At 38.1% G+C, this 21,712-nt stretch overlaps 1 protein-coding gene across 1 annotated transcript in view; it reads right to left on the bottom strand.

The window, feature by feature from the left end:
• Positions 1 to 21,712, bottom strand: part of LOC134797819 (uncharacterized) — a 644,098-nt gene that overhangs the window by 397,117 nt on the left and 225,269 nt on the right. Inside the window, exon 3 of the mRNA XM_063770189.1 lies at positions 19,579 to 19,624. Within this exon, the coding sequence (XP_063626259.1) occupies positions 19,579 to 19,624 (46 nt within the window). The remainder of the gene's footprint in view (positions 1 to 19,578; positions 19,625 to 21,712) is intronic.

Below are 21,712 nucleotides of genomic sequence, written 5' to 3'. Positions count from 1 at the left end.
CCAAGCATCAGGGTCATTTTTCCATGAAATGTACGTGTGACACTTCGCATTAGACCGACTGGCGAAAAGATCAACATCTGGTTTTCCAAAATGGTTCACAATATTTTCATACGCCGAACTACACAATTCCCATTCAGTATCTGTAAATTTTCTTCGCGACAAAAAATCTGCTTCATGGTTATGCCTAGTATTTATATAAGACGCATAAATCATTATTCTACGCCTTTCACACCATTTCCATATGTCCCTGGATATTTTGTTGAGATGTGGGTATTGTATACTACCCATTCTGTTAATACACGATATTGCAGTGACATTATCTATTCGCAACAAAATCTCGCAGTCTGACATATTATCAGCGAAGACCTTCAATGCGAAAAAAGCTGCCTTTAACTCAAGTATGTTTATATGTAAATTGATTTCTTCTGTTTTCCAAAAACCTGATGCTTCCTGGCCACTGCTAAAAGCACCCCAGCCAGTTCCAGAAGCATCGGAAAAAATTTCTTTTTTGAATTCATTGAGACGCAATGGATTGTGACCATGTTGAATGTTATGTAACCACCAAGATATATCTGCATTTAAATATTGAGGTAACGATATTTTTTGATCATAGTTAGGATTATCTAGTAAACAAAGATATTTGTAACGCTCTAAATTTTTTGTATGAAGCCATCCATATTGAATGGCAGGACAGGTAGAAGTGAGAAGTCCTATAAATTTCGCTAATTCTCTGAGCCTACATTTTTTAAGGTGCGAGAAGTTTAATAAAGCTATGTTTATTTTTATAACTTTATCTTTAGGTAGGGTCATAATCATGTCCCTTGAATTGAACATAAAACCTAAAAACTTGCATTCTCTACGAGGCACAAGGCAACTTTTTTCGTAATTTATTAAAAAACCCAGATTTTGTAATAGCGATATTGTTTTTGAGATATTTTCATAACATTCATTATAAGTTCGTCCAATGCAAAAAATGTCGTCCAAATAAATTACTGAAACCATATTACGAGATCGTAGGTATTCAATAACAGGTTTTAGTAATTTTGTAAACACAAAAGGTGCCACTGAAAGCCCAAAAGGAAGTACATTAAATTGATACAATGTACCGTCATATTTAAATCTCAGATATTTTTTATCACTAGGATGAACTGGTACCAAAAAATAAGCATCTTTCATATCTATATTTGCCATATAACAATTTTTTGTAATTAGTTTAGCAGCCGTCCTATAATCTTCCATTTTGAAATGACTTGTAGTGACATATTTATTTAAGCGTTTTAAGTTTAAAATAAACCGTTTGTCGCCGTTAGGTTTTGGAACCAAAAATATACTTGACAGAAATTCGTCAGAACGATGTGAGCATTTTTCGATGGCATTTATTTTTATTAAAGAACTAATGGCTTTCATAAAATCCAAATGTTCCTGGGACGATTTAGGATACACTACTGGCTTGCAGTTGTCAACAGGTGTGGTGGTAAGAGGTATTTTATAACCTTTTAACCAAGATAAGATTGTAGGATCATCGGTTACTTGGAGCCAGTTCGTAACGAAATGCTTAAGTCGTCCGCAGTATTTTACCTCAGGCTCTAGCGCCTCCTGGACCTCCGGGCCGGTGACCGCTCCGACTTCTCCCGCTGTTGAAAGCTCCCTCTCGTCGCTGGACGCCGCGTCGAAGGTCTCCGGTACTCCTGTTTGTTGGGGGCTCTTCGAGGCGTTGCTCTCCAGTTTAAACGGCTGCTATACTGGTTGCTATTGTGGTTTTTACGTTTAGTGAAGTTATTAATATTGAACTTCTGAGATTTTTCATTTTTAGCTTGCCTTAAAACAGATCCTGATTCTTTAATAGTTTTAGCAGATTTTAATTGCTCAGTTATGTTACTACCGAATAAAAATTTGTCGCGTGGACTTTCGGTAATAACATCTTTAAGATCAGCATTAATGGCCGCAGTAACGAACCCACGACGGGTTTTTGTTTCACAAAAATGACTATCGCAAAGAATGCGACAAGCGTCGCCCAATGGCTTAAGGATTTTTTGTGTCGAAGTTTCCTTGTTTACTACCAATTCAACCGCTTGGGACAAGGCAGCTAAAGCAATACCTATTTGTTTTTGTTTTGCCGATAATGCGGTATCTCTTTTTACCATAAAGTCTGATAAAGCTACTTTAGCCTCCGGGTTAAGAATAGGAGAGACCAAATATTCACAATTTTTTGGAATTAAATATTCCTTTAGCAATTTGTCCATTACTTCTTTAGGTAGGCCCTTGATAAGGATTTCCTGCCACCTGGAGGCTATATCCTTATGTATGGGTTTACCGAAATCAATTTCCGGTTCAGGCGCGTCACCCAGTAATAAAAGAACGTCTTCGTTAACCGCAAGGTCGGCGACCTCTGACGTGCAAGGAACCTCAGGCGCTGCCTCCCGCGCTGGTGCCGGCGAGGGGCTCCGTGCTGCAGACGTGGGGTGCGCGCGCGCGCGATGCATCGATACGCCGCTCGGGCCGGCCACGGGCTCCGCCGACACGCCGCTCGTTCCTGCCGCGACCTCGTCCCGCGAATCCCGTGACCCCGTAGACGGCGCCGCGTCGGTGCGCACCGCTCCAGCCGAACGAGTACAGACTTGTTCTGCAACGATAGGCGAATGCTCTTTTAGGTAAATCTTATATTGCTTAGCCCCAGTTGGACAAAGCGTGCTTATGATTGTATGAAGAAGACATCCCATACAGATGTCTCGCAACATAAAACGGCATTTCTTAACGAAGAAGTATAGTCGTGAAAGTATCGACCCCATACAGGACGAACGCATCACATTTCTTCATATTTTGTGGCCAATTAAACCACCATGCGTGTAGGTATGAAACGTTCTTATATTATATGAAGAAGACATCCCATTCAGATATCTCGCATCATAAAAGAACATTTTGAGTAAAAGTATCTACCCCATACGGGAAGAACGTAACACTCATTATCTATATATATTTAATTTACGTAAAACTCAGTTTACGTCGAATCGCAAAGAAAAAAATATACAATGAGGGTAGATTAACCCACGGGTACTAACCTTGTTCATCTTCGTCATCCGATGACGATGTAAAAATAACTCGACGACGATCTCTTTTACGCGAAAGTTGTTGTTCTAGTCTTCTGATTTTTTCTCGTATTTCTTGTTCTGAATCCAAATCACTTTTCCTCTTCCTATGCGCCATCTTGAGAACTTGAATATTCGATACGACGTGTTAAGGCTATGCACGGAAAAAACAGAATGAGGGCTGCGGGCCGTCGGGACCCGATGGCGGTGAGGGTAGTGTTGCCATTTCAACGTTTTAAATTACCCTCTTAAGATCCGTGTAAGGCTATAGCGTGGGATACCAGCTACAAATAGTAAACCTAATTGCGAAGAAGGAAGTCGGGAAATATAATAAAAGAATAGCAAAACTTCTCCAATGCATTTTGCATTTAATAAATTACTTTCCAAATGTGTTTTAAATTGAATAGGTATCAAAAATATACTTTCCCATCATTTTCTACTTGGTTGTTTGCTTATCTTATGTTTTTATTTAATTTGTGTTAATGTGATTAGAAAATGATATCAAGGACTTTTTACTTACTACTTACTTACTCCGTTGGCTCAGCGACCCAAAATACAACACACTGGTCTCCGACACAAGACAGCGCCACTTTTCTCGGTCCTGTGCGACCTCTCGCCAATTGTTGACTCGAAGTTCGCGCAGATCCGCCTCCACCATGTCGCACCAGCAATATCTGGGGCGTCCGATAGGACGTCTTCGTGCTGCGTGTGCGGACGGAAGCTGGACAGCCCTTAGAAACCGTGAGATCGAAGACCTCACAGACTCCGTTGGTTGGGCCACCTTGAGAGAATGTATGAATAACGGAACGTGAAAAGTGAAAAATATTTATCTAACTATGTTCATTGATTTATAATATAATAAGAATTTTTTTTTCAAAGTCGCCCCATTTTAAAATATAATGCGACAAACTGAAATACTGAAATAGAATAATTTGATTTGTTCCCTAATTCTATAGTCCTATACATATGCAAAATCATTATATTATTAGCAAAACAATATTTATGTTTAAATTAATACGCAAAATCTTTTATCACGCATTCGCAAAGGCAGAATAGTTCCCAAATCTACCATTTAAAATTTTCCCCACGATTTGACGCTAAAAAGCAGTAAATTACAAGTTGGATTATAAGTCGGGCCTGCGCCAAATGCATTTAGTGCAGAACCCAGGCTCAGGCTGAGGCTTCATTCCCGACGGTAGGGTTATTAGGGTACGTGTCGGGCAACCAGCGAAAGTTCACTCTTCTTATACTAGCTGGCGCGGTTCCACTGACCGGGAGAGCAAGTTTACGAAAAATAGTATACATACATACAAGTATCAGCAACGCTAACTGGCCCCTGGCCCAAAAACCCGATGACGACGACGATGATGATGATGATTATTATTATTATTGGGATGGTAGACTCAAAAAACGATGGATGGATTGTGTGAAAGAGGATATGAGAAAGAAAGGAGAAAGTGAATGCTGAGGTGACGAAAGACAGAGGAGAATGCGCTTCGGCCGCGTACGCAACCGGAGTTTCGTAACCAGTTGCGATCGAAGACTTTTTCGGTCTTGTACGAAACCAGTTGCGATCAAATACTTTTTTCTTCTCATACGTAACCAGTTACGATCGAACACTTTTCGTTTTTGTACGAAACCTCTCGACCGTTCATAGGTACCAGCAAAGACCTTCCTTAATATAAAGTACTGTACACGTTATACACGTAGGGCAGCCTTCGCCCGCCGCGCCGTGACAAATCACGCTCACTACACTCCGCTCCGCAGATTGTCACGGCGGGCGAGGGCTGCCCTCCCTCCGCGCCTCCGTTTTCGGAATTGCTCTCTAGGGGTACGTGGATAGTACGTGGCGTGTAGGACGGAGCCGTACTCCTAACAGAAATACGTCTACCTTACCACTTAACTGACCTGTGTACCAGTACCTACGTGTATAACGTGTACAGTAAGGTCTTTGCGGGTACCTATGAACGGTCGAGAGGTTTCGTACAAAAACGAAAAGTATTCGATCGTAACTGGTTACGTATGAGAAGAAAAAAGTATTTGATCGCAACTGGTTTCGTACAAGACCGAAAAAGTCTTCGATCGCAACTGGTTACGAAGCTCCGGTTGCGTACGCGGCCGAAGCGGGAGAATGGAAGAGAAAGAAGAACTGGCTCGGACGAGTGCTACAACGGCACCCGCGTGCGTTCGCCCGCTTCGTACACGCGCGCCATCTAGCGGACGCCCTAAGTGCAAGTTTACCATAATATATGTCATAAAAAATCTTCCACTGAGTGACGAAACAGTATTTAATAGTTCCAATTTTTAATAGTTTCGGAGATATTGCCCATTTTAGTTGGATTTTTTCATAATTATCATTTTACAACGGTCAATAGTACGTATGTCGGCAAGTAAAGTACTTAAGAATTTATTCTGTCTACGTGACATTTCCTTGGTTCCACTTTAACCATATTAACGAATAATTATGGTAATTTAAAAGTGCAAGATTTGTTTAGGACATACGGTGAATTAATAACGGGTAATCCCCCGTCATTAGGTACTCGAATTCACATTAGGATGTAGTGGATCAAACCGATTTGTATTTTACTGCTCAGTTATTTAATCTACAGTTTATGAACGTTTGCCTGTGCTATGTTAAGCGTAGGGAATACAGGGTGAGACAAAAATCGAGCCATAAAACGCAGGAGCCGTAATTTGCATGAACTAAACACGGCAGGATAGTTCTCGAGGGGAATCGGAGTTTTTATAAAACGAACTGTGAAATTATATTCGTAGTAGTTTTTTTTAGCTTTAAAGGTATTTTATCTATAAAATGAGCTTTGAAATACTAATAATATATAATTCAAAGACAGGGCTTGAGTTAAGGATGACTCACGTTAGACCGGGCCGTGTCCAGACTGGAGCTTCCGGCGCTTATTTTTCTATGACATGACGGGCGATCACGTGATGCTTTCCATAGAAAACGATGCGCCGGAAGCTCCGGCCCGGACACGGCTCGGTCTAACGTGAGTCATCCTTTATATCCCCTCGGCTAACACCGCTTTTCAATATCTAATGCCCCGTATAAAAATCAAAAATATCAACCGCAAACTACACTTAAAATCCACAGCAGCAAAATAAACCAACACTTAACAGTCTTTACACACTTAACTCTCAAGTTTCATATAACATTGTTACCGCGCTGTCGTCCCGTTTCGCCCCGACTTTAATATTGTTCGGTTAGCTTGAGGCCAATTCTGTTTCAACAATTTGATGAGATTTTGAGTCACCATCAGGGTAAGCAAGATTCGCAATGAGACTACTGCATGTGTTTGTTCACGTCGACTGGCGCGCGCGAAATTCAATCTTGCATTATATTGGTGCGCGTGAAATGCCTAGTGACATCAAGAAGGGATCGTTACGGTTTTGACACGACCTTGACAACCTCTCACTTCTCTCTCTTTATCTTTATCTTGACAATCTCTTACTCTGTGATGATTGGGACCCGTGCGCGTCGTACAGTAAATGTCATTATAGTAGCCGCAAACCAAACTGAGGACCAAGGTCATATCACTATCTTTTTCGCTTTATCTACGACCACGCGAGTGTGAATGAGAAGTTCTACGACTCCGGTCGTCAGTTTGATTTGCGGATAGTATAGGCACTACGTTTGGACTGATGCGTGTAAAATGCACTGTATCATAACAAGATAAAAACTATAACAAATCATAATATCAGAATCGTCTTACTTGCCTTACGTAAGTACAGTCGCCATCAGATATATCGGAGCGGCCAAGGTGTTCACAATATCTGAACACGCGCTCTAACGCCCTGACAATAGAGGCGTGTTCCGATATTTGTGAGCACCTTGGCCGCTCCGATATATCTGATGGCGACTGTACTCAATCTGAACTAGTTACGGGGTGTATGCGGCGACGCTGTTTTAATATTGGTTTAAGAGCCAACGGGAGTGGTCATTTCTCCATACAAACGTACTCCTCGTTTTCCTCCGTGGTTTTTGAAGCTAGAGTAATGATTTTTTCAACACAGATTAATAATGTCAATATCTGTGTCGGACCGTTTTGCTTTTTTTGATATTTTTATTTTTTAAGGCGCTAGAGCCCTTCAAAAATGGCCAAAATGGCCTAATTGACTATGCCGCAATGAGAGGCATGGCATTCAAAACTGATATCAATTAGCCAAAAAAGCAAAACGGTCCGACACAGATAATTTTATAATCATTTAGATTTCCAAATTTGGTTACGATTGGTTAAGTTTTGAAGGAGGAAACAGAGGAGTACGAAACCTCGATTTTTGAGATTTTTCGCAGGATTTTTCGCCTTGTCCTTATCGCACTACTTTTAGGTGGCGCTTCCGTTAGCGAGACGGGTATATTTACCTAAAATATTTAAAACTCAGCTCCTGTTTCGTCTTAAGTTTGCTGTTGATGGGTAAATAGAAGTTGCGTGTTTAGCAAGATAGTTAAAGTTAGTGCTTGTAAACGGCAGTAGATAACTGGAAAGCTATTGTTTTTGTAGTTATAATGTTTTGCAACAGCTTTATGTTTAGCTTACATGTCATGTAAAACATGAAACTGTTAGTGTCATTTTATATTTGTTCTTAGTAGGTATTTGTAATTTTTATTTGTAATTCAAATCATTCGTCATTACTTTAATCGCCTTTGCAAGTGTTACGAAAGTTTGCAAGTTAAATTCTTGCTTTATCTACATAATATTTTAAATTTTTCTTCAATTTCAATAAGTAAATGATTTTCAAATATATTTAAAAATTAATCCAGCAAAATCTTTATTGCAAATTGCACTAAATAAATACCTATATAAATTGTTTTATTTTCATTAATTTAACAAAGGGATTCAAACAGGTGTCTTTCATACCCTATACAGTGCTACACCTTAGACTTGTATAGTTCGTTTTGTAAACAGTACCGCAAAAATAAACAACGCGCTAGCAACAGGCTTTGCTTGTCAGTGGTCTCGACACCAACTAGTGTAAGAACCGATAAACACGTGCTCAGACTTGGCACAGTATGTGCTCCTTCACGCTAGAGCTTTGAAAAACGAGTACAAAGTTTGAAACGTCGACCCGGCTACATTTTTTTGATAAAGAATCTCTACCCGGTAGTCTGTTATTATAAATGTAACCTATGTTTCCTGGGCTACAAACGTATTCGGCTCGGTATTTGTACCGAACTGGGCACAAAATAAAAACTAACATCAAATAATTATTGTTTGGCCACTTCTGGACAGTAAGTAAATCATCTAAACTAATTGGAACAAAACTTATTATTTTCAAGATCAAATCTTAGTTAACCAAGTAAGTACTTATACACGACTAGCTGCGAGAAAGTTTTCTTCTTAAATATTGAAGTTCATTACAGTTGGTTTTTATTTTGTTGTATCTTTTTTTTTTCGTCATCCGACTATGTTTTTCTATACGGAACAAGTATAAGTTTTCATAAATAGTTATCAAAACTTCTTCGCAATGTAATAAAAATAATAGTTAATTTTTAAACAGCAATTCCTACTGTTATTATCTATGCGCCAGCAATCCGCACCGGAGTCGTAACTCACCAACAGCTAGATTAAACTTTTGTTCGCTTATTCTAGCTTATTCTGGTGAAATTTTAATTAGCCGGCCTTTGAGCGTGCGAAGAATACTAGAGACACTACACCAATGAGCTTAGTGTGGATGAAGCTTAGTAGACAGTAACTGTCTACGACTGTTGTAGATACTAACTTGCTTGTGTAAATGCGCCGTGCGACATAGTTATTGTAATATTTACAATGTTTAAAATAATGTATGATACATAATCTTACTTAGTTGAGAAAGTTATTTACAGATGGTATTGTCCTATTACCTCTACCTCTTTCAATACAATCTTGGAACTGAACAGACAGACTGAATGCTAGTGTAAGTGATTTTTAGTGGAACTTTAATAAGTCAAAGGCGCAATGAACTCTCACGTCACTCTTTATAAACAGCAACACTAAGCCAGCAGAAGTATGTCTTCACTTTAATAACGCTTATACATTTGTTTCGTCACCGTACCAATGAGTTTTTCGGAACTTATTTACGAAATATCATTTGATATTTACCAGTTGCTTTTCGGTGAAGGAAAACATCGTGAGGAAACCGGACTAATCCCAATAAGGCCTAGTTTCCCCTCTGGGTTAGAAGGTCAGATGGCAGTCGCTTTCGTTAAAACTAGTGCCTACGTCAAATCATGGGATTAGTTGTCAAGCGGACCCCAGGCTCCCATGAGACGTGGCAAAATGACGGTTAGTTATCTTGGTCTAACCCTATCGTCATACAGCTTACTTCACAGTTGTCACAGAACGATTTTATCGCATGAGTATGGAAATACTTCAATTTCGTATTGAAAAATTGGTTGCTAAATTACTAAGTCGTTCTAAACGAGGCACGAGCTTAGTATAGTTGTAAGCCAGTACAGTGCGAGGACTTAATTTGGAAGCGTTTGGTTATTTAGACGCAAAATGGAAAGCAGCTATTAAAAAGGTCTGTTGCAGAGTAATTTTAATATTCCTACTACTACTATGTTAAATTTGAAACTTTATGACAACGTATCTGCTTAAAAAAAAAAACAAACTAATTAAATATAGTTGGTCAAACCAATTTCTCAGTCAGTAAGAACCAGGAAAACTATAATACTCATCCTTTTCTTTTGGGTGCTAGTACTAGTGTAAGACAAAGATGAGTATGATTTTCTCTGTCTATGATTGAAATGAGACAGTCCTTTGACAAACTATAGTAGTCTATAAAAATATTATTTACATGGTGTAATAAGGCTGTTATTAGGGTCAAATAAAATGTTGCACCGAATCGAGGTGTCAGCGTAATACTATGACTAAAATGATAAAGAACCATGGCCGATCTGGAAAGCCTTAAATAGACTGCGTTCCCAAGTTGGCCGCAGCAAAGAGAACTTAGTAAGGTGGGGCGGCCTGAATGGCTCGGATACTCTATGCGTGTGTGGCACGGCTCCCCAAACGATGATACACATGCTGTCCTGCCCAGCGAACCCGCACACATGTTCCGAGCAAGATCTACGGGACGCAACAGACAGGGCGTTAAGCGTCGCTACCTTCTGGTCCCGCTTAATATGAAAGAAACCATCGACACGAGAAGAAGAAGAAGACTAAAATGATTATAATCAGGTACAGTTGTTGGACTTTGAATGCATTTAAGATGTAAAAACTGAGTTACTTGAGTAAATTCACTGTAAATGTTTAGCTACCATTTTCAAAATGTTTGGGGGTGAGTCAACTATTTCTTGAATACAGACTGTCCCGTCAGCCAGGCGACAAAGTAACACAGTTTGTTAGAAGAACTCACGTACCACGTCATAATTTACTATCGTTCTTGTAGATGGCCCTTTGTGAAAAGGATATAACTACTAAAAATGTAGGGTTGACTCATTTAAATTTGATAAAACCAGGATAATATTAACTGTGACCCAGGCGACCGTAATCATGGCAACGAGTGGCAAGAAAATGTTAATTTACCCATAAACAGCAACACATGGAACTGACCAGCGACAGACCTTATTTCTTGACAATAGGGTTCACAATAGATCAATTAACAGTCAACTAATATCTACTTCAAGCTCGGGTCACCCAGCCGAGCCTAAAGGGGCCCACTGATTAACAGTCCGCCGGACGGCATCGGCCTGTCAGTTAGAACAAAATTTTGACAGTTCCGAACAACTGACAGGCCGATACCGTCCGGCGGACTGTTAATCAGTGGGCCCCTTAAGATAACGATGGTATCAAAGTCGGGAGGATGTCAGCCATAAATTCTCCCAATGAGATGTGGAAACTTTTAACCAGAGCAGGCGGGGTAGGGTGACCAAGCGAACTGTTAAGTGTTGTAAAACACAGCATAGTATAACATTGTAATCCTGCAAAAACAACGTTTGTTGTGCCGAGGGTTACTAATTACTACGGCGATAGATGTCTTCATAAACGCCTTCCCTACATACTCAACAGCCTGCCCTCTGACATCAGACAGGAAGCCAATAAAGTAAAATTTGGTAAAAAGCTGCGTAGTTACCTCGTAAATCGCGTATAGTAATTGTTGAGCATTATTAGTAATGATAGATGTGAACTATTTTGTTATAAGAGAGTAGAGACTACAAGATCCCACAGTCAAACCGTGTAAACTGTTTTGTGGGACACTGTAATTGTATAAGCTGTATATTTTTATGTTAATAAATATATAATAATAATAATAAAAAGCGAAATATCTACCGCACATCTAACAATATGTGGATGCGTAACGAAAGATATACTTTCTGTATCATTCTAGCAAATAGCCTTGTGTGAAGTTATGTGTAACATGCAAGTTAAAAACAATTATTGTTTCAAGATATGTTATGACTGCAAGAACAACGATGAAAAGTTAACAGTAGTTTAACATCGTAATTTGGAAACCATGCATAAATAAATGCAAGTGAGTTTTATTAATAACAATAATGTATTTTGCTTAGTCGAGCAAAGCCGTCAAATATACTCATGGACTAATTTAGAGGAACGCAAAAAAAAGGTTTAATTACTGGCCAGCACCTAAAGTAATTTTTAAATTAGTAATTAAACTTGTTTTTCATTCCTCTAAATCAGTGGTGGGCAAAGTACGGCTCGCGGGCCTAGTCCGGCCCGCGAAAGGAATTATCTGGCCCGCCGCCGGTCATTTAAAAAAATGTATAATATGGCCAGCAATATTATAAAAATACATTTTTGTTGTAAATCTGGCCCTCCTCTGAAATTCCCTCATGAAGAAAGTTTGCCCACCACTGCTCTAAATTTATACATGAGTGTAGATTTGCATAAAATTTTACACAAATCCTGTGCATTTTGGCCTAACCCAGTAAATTTTTTGACATAATCGATAAGTTACAACGAAAATTGACTCATAAAAGGGTAGGGGTAACAAAATAGCACCAGCTGCTCCTTATACTAAAATATTACAGACACAAGTTATCAAAACACAGAAGTAAGTTTCAACATCCCAACTTATCAGACGTCATATTCCTAGTGCAGTGAAGCGCATAAAACCGCAAGTGCAAATAAAACGAGTTTTCCTATTTGGTGGTCACCCCAGCTCGTAACAGAGAGGTCGATGGCGTCTCGTTTCACGGTAGATAAATCAGTTCGTCGCGTAAAAATGCACTCCTACTTGTATACTTACCTCCCCTTCAACGTTACCGCAACCAATATCTTGCTATCTGGGTAAATGTATTTATAGTAAAGTCTCATTTAAGTACACAGTTTGAGAACTCACATGCGCGTTTCTTAAATTGCAGAATATGGACGTACAACGAATTCAAATAATCCACCAAATACCAACTTGCATGCGAGCCCAATAAAAGTCCATCTTTTAACAAAGGTATACTTTGTTAAAAGATGGACTTTATCTTAGTATATTAACAAGCAGTCGGTATATTTGAAATTTAAACGTCGAATATGGACCAAAATATTGGAAGATAGCTTTTTGAACTTAATACTGATTGCTAACTTAAATACTGCTTTAAATGTTGGATTGGAACTATTGGACATCTAATAACTAAATATTTTTCATAAAGTGTTAATTATTCATAATATTTCAGGAATTGTATCTTCAAACAGGTGCCCAACAGCCTCCAACAACTTCTAAATCAACCTCTGAAAACGACAATCGACAGTAAAAAAAATTATGTATGGAAATGACGATATGACTCTTAGTTTGTAGTACAGTAAGTACAGTCAGCTGCAGAGAAGTTTGTATGCAAAGATGCTAAGCGGACTCTACATACGGATACAGTTTTACTTTTCGATTAGCGTTTTTCGATAAACTATTGTTATCTTGGCCTCAGGAAAGAATCCAACATTTTCTAACCATCAAAACTGTACAATTTCTTGGCCTCGCCGCCCCGGCGTCCGTTCCATTCGACCGAATCGTTTGATGTCTCACGTGAATAGGAGCCTTAGCTATAACGCGACGTCCGTTCATGCCTCGGTTGCAACGCGAATGGCGTGCCTTTAAGCTACATTACAGATTTCACAACATCACAAAATGCTGAAAGGAATCTTTGAGTTTTCAAAAGGAGAAACAAGCTAAACATTTTTACGGCATTAGATAGATAGATTTAGATAGATTTCTTTATTTCAAGATGAAAATTACACTATAAATTTGCTACATTCGTCAAAATTATGTTTATCTTCTCATCATGATCGGCAAAGATTACATTATAAATTTAAAATAATAAGATTAATTGTGTCTCCCAATAAGGATCGTCATGTACAAAGAAAAACATGTCAAACAATTGAATATAAACCAAGTTAACATTAAAGTCGATGTCAACGTAAATAATTTGTAAGTGTCATTAAAATGTCAAATAAAGATAAAAATATCCCAAAAGAACAAAATGTCATATTAAAAATACAAATCAACAATTTAATAATATATATAATTACATATGTCGTTACAAATTCAATTCAATTATCGATTTTATAAAATCCACCAATAGAAATATATGATTAGAAATGTTCAGGTAAACGGATAATAGTTTCTACTATGCAAAGCTAAAGAAAAACCAAGCATTTGTTGTAATCTAGCGGAGTGGAGACGATAAACAACGCAATTAATTGTTTCCCGAACATTTCCTCTCACCAAAACAACGAATCACGAATGACTAACGTAGTAAATAAATAGTATTTAATTGTAGACTATCATTTTGCACCTTTTCGTCGCAAAACGCCTAACCCCAATGAGAACAATGTTCACAATTTATGAACGTCAAGTTATTCTTAATTGAATTTGAACGGCCGAATAGGTCATTAAGGGTTATTCTCAAATAATTATGTACCCTTTCCAAGCAAATTGCCCACTAAGAGCCTTTAAACTCATTATCTCCCACCTTGCCTTCTTTCCGTTAAATTAAAAAACGTTCAATTTTCGTTAACGAGGAAGTTTTTTTTGTATTTTAACTCTTTGATGATCTTGTTTTTAGTAATTTTTAATAATTTTAAGTATTTGATAGGTACTTGGTGAGATAAGGTTGCATTTCCTGTATTTATTTAAAATGTATTTCAATAATTAGACAATTTGTATATAATCTGTAAACAAACTCAAACTTATCTATGTAAGTACATAAATAGTTAGTTCTAAATTTTAAAAGAGCCAAGGTTGTGACATTTTTTTTACAAAATATATTATTTAATTTGTTGACCACAGCTGGTGCAACTCAGCTGAAACGTCGGAATTAAAGGTAAAAACAATTAAATTATATCGCGGTAGACCCGTTTGTGTAATTAAATATGTGTACAAAACGCGAGAGTTTAAAGTGTTATAATTCGTTAACTTTCTGGAGGTATACTTACTTATAAATAACCAAAGAGGTTTTGAATAGAAATGTTAATAAAATTATATAAGCTACACAATTGCAATACAGAAAACGCAAGAACGGAAATAAAACAGATAAAGAATAACAAAAGTATCACAAAAACACAAAAATGCCATCAAATCTCAAGCCCCTTTTAAAGTCTGAAGAAAATAAAACATAAGTTCCGTTCACAAATGCAATCAGCAACAAAATAAAGCGCGACGCACACTGACATTAAACAGATTTCGCGCTCGTAAAATCTGTAATTTGAATTCCTTAAGACCGAGGGGTTGTCTCCTCTATTACTCATAACAAGGGCCGTAGCGTAGTGTGAGCGAGGATATACGAAGCGGTAAAGTGTTGATAGTTTGGGTTGAGAATCGTCGTTATTAGTCCGAAAGCTTGACATAATGAAGGCATGACGAGTAAGGGTCTCCCCAGATATATCGACGCGCATTCGGCAAAAGCCGATAGGAAAAAGCTTTATGTCCGCGCAATAAGAGCGAAAAAGCCGTCGGCGCATCGGCAGGCGCCGGCCGATGCGAGCCGAGCAAAACGACGACTTCTTCGTTCTTATTGCGCGGACATAAAGCTTTTTCCTATCGGCTTTTGCCGAATGCGCGTCGATATATCTGGGGAGACCCTAAGGGGACTGGTGAAAGAGCGGGTGAATACCAAGTGTTACAACGGACGCCCCCGCCCGCTCCTCCCTCAGTCCATACAGTTCAGTTGTATGGAGTAAGCACTCTACGCTTATTTATTTCTCTATGATCTACAGTGTGATATCTCAGGCCATGGTCTGCACGTATGCGATGTTGGCGGGGCGTCGAGCAGCAAAATCAAGGCCGTTCATACCTAAACTTAGTCGAGCGCGAATGTACGAATGGTCTTGATTTGCCGCTCGCCGCTCCGCCAGCCGCGTGCGTATAGGCCACGGCTTTACGCTTTTGTCCAAATATAGCTTCAACAGTGGACAGCCGCCCTGCTCGTAACCCTGCATAATCCCGGGGGCGATAGTAAGGATATCGCACGGGAATTTTATTTATTACGACGTCAAAGGCGTCCGTTGGAAGTAATGCTCTACATAAAACTCGTTTTAACCCGCGCCGTTCGTGGTTCGATTCAATTATTGCATTTTTATATGATTTAATGCATTTTTTAAAGATTTTAAAACAAACTTATACCTTTTTGATATTACGGATCGATTTCACTAATTATAATCGACGAACGTAACTTATAACAGTTAACTAAAATACATTCCATTCCATAATAATATTCCCTGAGGCCAATTCGGACGTACATTTTTACATCAACTTGATGTTTGAGGGTTGTCATTTAGCTATAATTCGCGCCTCCCTTTTGCTCGTACTTGTGCGTCCAAGACAAATTTTTAGATCTAATTCTGGCTCCTGATTTACGTAGCTTTATAATTGTAATTCAAATTAGTTTGATTCGATAAAAATGTTTTATTCGCTGTGTCAGACTGTAGTTATTCGAAGTTTATTGCTAAGTTAACAATTATTTACTACAACAAAGTAAGTACCTACCCTAATAAGAACAAATTAAACTACTTTCTATGAAAACATTTTAGTTTGTGTTTTTTCTACTAGACACACTACTATTTCGGTTTATAAAGTAAAAAACAAAAGTAACATTATAACAAAACATAAACAAACTAACAAGATTATACAAAAGCAACATTGGTCATTTTTTTGTTTGGCATTTAGACGAATTTAGTCTTGTGAAATTATACGCAGAGCCGCACTGCGGTCCCTTTAATTTATAGCTATCACCCAACCTTTAATTGTAACACAATATGTATAGATGTAATTGCAGCCAGACACATTTCTCAAGCATAACAAGGTAATGTTTAATTCAGGGGGAGCTCGGGCTATAAATAACGGGAACAAATTAAAAAGTCCGAGCGACGGGGGGATCCCCGCGGCGTACGTACGGGAATAGTTTTGATAATATAATCCTATTATAAAAGTTGTGTACATGATTTAATACTTATTATAATGTCGCAATAATGATGAAAGTAAAATTTTACCCCTGAAACATATTTTCTATATTTTGCAAAACACAAGGAAATTGATCGATTCTCAAAAGAAACGTCCATACAGACGTATATTTGATCCAATATTTATAGAATCTTAAATAAAGTAGATAAATAAATACCTCCTATAGGATAATTTTACACAGATCGACGTAGTCTTACAGTAAACTCAGTAAGGCTTATGTTGAGGGTACTAGACGACGATATATTTAATTATACATATACGTGGATTTGAACCCGGGCACTTCTGCGTCGTAGGCAGGGTAACTACTGACTAGGCTATGAAGCCATTCCCGGCAGGACTTGAACCCGCATCCTCCACAATCCGTGTGTTGCTCTTAACTAATTGAGCTACGGAAGCCTACCAGGACTTTGCAAATCTTTCCATTCCTTTCTTTATGTAAACACGCCTTTGGGGTGGCGTATAGCGACATCTACCGAAAGACAATTACATCTTTTTAACGGCACCGGAGTCTCAAGTTTCATTGAGAATTCACCAGTAACAATTTTTTCCTTTAATATAAAATTTGGAATATCGCTCGCAGACGTATCTGCTTGTTAAAAATTGATTTATGAAGCCTTTAATCCAAATAAAACGCGTATTTACATTTCCGCTTCCTTCAAACATTAAACAGTCGTTTAAAACACGATCTCAGTTAAACTGTCGACTCTATTAGCTAATCAAGACCTTATCACACCGGAAACGTTTAACAGACGTACAGAACTAATGCACGTTAACTACAAAACGCTTACAACACCATTCAAAAACTGGGATTGAAAATACACATATGTTCGGTCTAAGTGACAAGACATAAGCGACAAGGTCAGTATGGGTACAGATGTAGTGTATAATTATTTTCATTCGTATTTTCACAGAAACGTACGAACGTGTCTTGCTATTTCAGTCAGTATCGATACTCTCGGTACAAAAAGGACAAATACGAACGTTTCCGAAAAAATACGAAGGAAAACAATTATGCACTACATTTGTAAGTGTGGCTGCCGAGTAAGTGTAACTGGCCTTCATACCAGGGCCTGTTTACATATTGATTAGTGTTTAAAGCGAGGACCTACATTATGTTTGCCACTAAACGCAAGTAACAAATGTATAAAAGCTTATACCGCAACTACACTTACCCGTATGACCTTAATAAATACGAAGGTTTTTGAGGATTTATATTAACTACTTAATTAATTAATATTATGGATGACTGTAAGCTAATTGTTTCCATATAAAATAAAAATAAATAGGTACGTGGAAAGCCACTGCTCATACTTATACTACGTTTGCACGGAATGGTGATGATGATTGGTAAAAACTATCATATATGTCCTTCCCTGGGCCACAAACTATCATTAGGTATATAAAATTTCATCTAAATCGGTTCAGTATTCATAAGCGTGAAGTAGTTAGAAGGGATCACAAACCGCTTCAGCCCCTAATACGATCCACACCCCACAACATGGCATATTTATCTACCCCCAATCTACGGCTGACACTTAATGCTAAATGCTGAACTGCGCTCGGAAATTGGGCAAATATGGACGCAATCAAAAAGCTCGTTAAAGTCGTCATGTTTGTTAAAGCTTTGTTTGATAATCGGAACAGATTGGACTGCTGTTTGACAAGGTTCTAACGTTTGTCAACCTTTCACTTTGGTCAATTTAACCCCTTATAGGTCTTGTATCTATCTTGTATCATAGTTATTTTTATTCTGTTTACCTAATATGAATTTGCACTTTTGTCTATGGTACTAGAGAACATGGATATTTAGAGTCTGTGCGGAAAGAGATGAGTCATGAAATGTAGGGGAGCCCATTCTACGATTCTTCTCTTTCCGCACAGACCTAGACCCTAGCTCTCGCTACCTTGACACTTGTCAAATTATCCCACTGGACAGATGAAGCCATTTATTAAAAAAAAACTGAACTGAGATAACTTTTTATCTTAGAGGATACAGAAGAGATTATCCATCAGAAGTGTCATATAAAATAACCATTGTGTTAACTTTAAGTACCTAAAGAATGACCTATACAATATCTAATAATAACTTCTCAAAAACCGGGCAAGTGCGAGTCGGACTCGCGCACGAAGGGTTCCGTACCATAATGCAAAAAAAAAAACCAAAAAAAAAGCAAAAAAAAAACGGTCACCCATCCAAGTACTGACCACTCCCGACGTTGCTTAACTTTGGTCAAAAATCACGTTTGTTGTATGGGAGCCCCATTTAAATCTTTATTTTATTCTGTTTTTAGTATTTGTTGTTATAGCGGCAACAGAAATACATCATCTGTGAAAATTTCAACTGTCTAGCTATCACGGTTCGTGAGATACAGCCTGGTGACAGACGGACGGACGGACGGACGGACGGACGGACGGACGGACGGACGGACGGACGGACGGACAGCGAAGTCTTAGTAATAGGGTCCCGTTTTACCCTTTGGGTACGGAACCCTAAAAATTAGGCAACATAAAAGTAAATTCGACTGTGGTCGTGCGACATTATTTATATCCGATGTTATCGCCATAATTGCCTCGTGAATGACTTGCTTATTTTTACCTTTTTTGTACTGTTCACTGAAGTTTGAGGTTTTATTAATTTAGAGTTAGGAAGTTGATCCATTAATTAACTGGCTTTTCATTTGTGAGTTTTTGAAATTATAATTATTATTGCCTTGTTTATTTGCCACGAAAAATGAGGGCTTAAAGTCACGGTCCTTTTAATAGTTTTAAAGCAAAAAAATATCATTCAACCTTAGCTTTATAAAAGATTATATTCATTTTGGAGATTTAGTTTGGTTTCTACATATAAAATTATTAACTAACATTTTTCTCATAATTTAATTACAGGATCAAACAAGGTTTATAGTTGAATTATCGAGAAGATGGAATTGCATTTGTAGTGGTTGTATGCTGATAGTACAAGAAAATATAAAATTCAAATATAGAATGCCTGTAAACAAACAATACTACTACATATGCAATTCCACGCTCTCGATGATTCAACTATACTTTGACTTTAACAACAATACTAGTAACATTTATAATTAAAACTTACCTGCGGCTGGTGAGAGTTTCGTCACAACGCCCCATCTTGATTTCCACTGCAACAAATAATAATGAATTAAAATATTATAATTATCATTTTTGATTGTAATGACTTTTTGCTTAATAAAGATTTTTTCATTTTTCAATTACATTTTCATTTCAATAATCGAACTATTTGAGTTTACATTCGTCTCAGGACAGGACTTATGAACAGACGAGGTACATAATTATAGAGACATATCTCTTTTTGTTTAGTTATCAATGGTAGATATTTTTGATGCAGTCTGATATGCTACTAACAAAAATAAATAAATATTTAGGGACAACCTTACACACAGTGACAAATATCGGTGGTCATCGCACAAATAAATACCGTTACCGGGATTCGAACCCGGGACCATCGGCGTCATAGGCAGGGTAACTACCCAGGCCAGACCGGTCGAGTCTTGATGCTGAATGCTGACTGTACCGTGTAGTGGTAGAAGCAGTAGTAGTAAGCACTTTATTATACGATATAAGTATATATTACAACACAGTCCTAAAATATGTATTTTAGGTACAAAGGCAAACTTATTGTTAAGGGATATCTTCCAGCAAACTCAAAGTTCGCCTTAGCTAACTATTTAATAACGAATTAAGAAATTAATTTCACCACAGATATATCTTAAAAGAGAATAGGTGTCTAAGTGTAGTGTCTAAAACGGAGAATAATCGTGTAAAGACACGATGTTATTAGCTAACACTTGGTATTCTCGAAACCACCTAGCGGGCACACCAGTATAAGTTTATCTCTGGCTCATGAATCACAATCAGAACACGTTTTTTAGCAAACTTCTTACGTTTAAATGTTCAAGATACAGGAGCTATCGGTACAAAAAATTAACGATTTAAATAAACTAATTTAAACTGGCTTTGTCTTGCTGGTTACACCGGTTTCTAAGGCCCTAAACGCGAAAAACGATATTCTAAATTTCGTTATCTGCCTCTGTACCAGTCGAATATTCAAGCGCGAGAGAGAGGCAAATAACGAAATTTTGATTCTGGTTTCAGTTGAGACTGGAGCATGCGAACATATTTTGTGAATCGCCAAGATGGCGGCGATAGCGGGCGCGTGTTCGGGAGCGGTAAAATGCACGGTTTTATTGCACTGCGCCCTGTCGGCGATTTGTCTGTGCCGACTAGGTAACTAACTACCTAAACAAATTTAAGCTTAACTAGCTTTCATATTTCATATACTTATTAAAAGTTTAATTTAATAAACTTGTTAAACTAACTGTTTAATTTATTGATACCTTTCATGCGACTGCACTGCATAGTTGAATCGAACCTAGACGCCAATACGAACATACATTTGTCATCAAAATGATATCTAACGGCTCGGCCACAACATTGAGCGACGGCGGCAGCGATAACCATAGGTTGGAGCGAGACACAGCGATAGGGCCTTTCGTTCCCACCTATGGTTGTCGCTGCCGCCGTCGCAAGTCACTCAATGTCGTGGCCGAGACGTAAATGATGTCCTTTAGTTATCATTCCCGCGTAAAATTATGTCATACTTGTCCGTACATGTACCTATTGGCGCAAGCGAGACGCACGAGCGATTGTACTCGTAATTATATCGTCCCTTATTACAGGAAATTCTGTCGAATTGTTATAAGCCTGACAACAAAACAATCAGGGCCCTTTTTAGTGAAGCGTGAACTTGGGTCGAGTGTCCCGATTAAAAACCCCTCTGTCCGGGACAGCAGGGATCAAAGAACGTCGAACGATGTCTAAAGAAAAGAGAAGTAAAAAATACACAGGAAATTACGTTTATTAGTATAGTTATTTTTTTGTATTAAGCAAAACCGTCTGCAAACGATGCTATTAAGCTTAGAAATTAATTAAAAGTGAAAGCATTCACTATCCTGGTTGAGATTTGAACTAACGACACTGGATCACTAGCCCATGCTCTGCCAACTGACATGCCGACCGAGACTACACCCGTGGACTATACTAGGGTATTATAGTTCATTTTTTTTAGCATTAGAAAGAAGGTAAGCGATCTTGACATGTCTTATTATTAAAAATCACCATTGAAAAATAAGTCACAGCAAATATGTTAGAATTATCAATCATATACGATCCTTTACATTCTTTTGCTT

The sequence above is a fragment of the Cydia splendana genome, chromosome 15 (assembly GCF_910591565.1).
Source record: "Cydia splendana chromosome 15, ilCydSple1.2, whole genome shotgun sequence".
Lineage (NCBI taxonomy): Eukaryota > Metazoa > Arthropoda > Insecta > Lepidoptera > Tortricidae > Cydia > Cydia splendana.
Note: the sequence above shows the minus strand (reverse complement) of the source record. Positions and strands in the feature narration are given on the sequence as shown.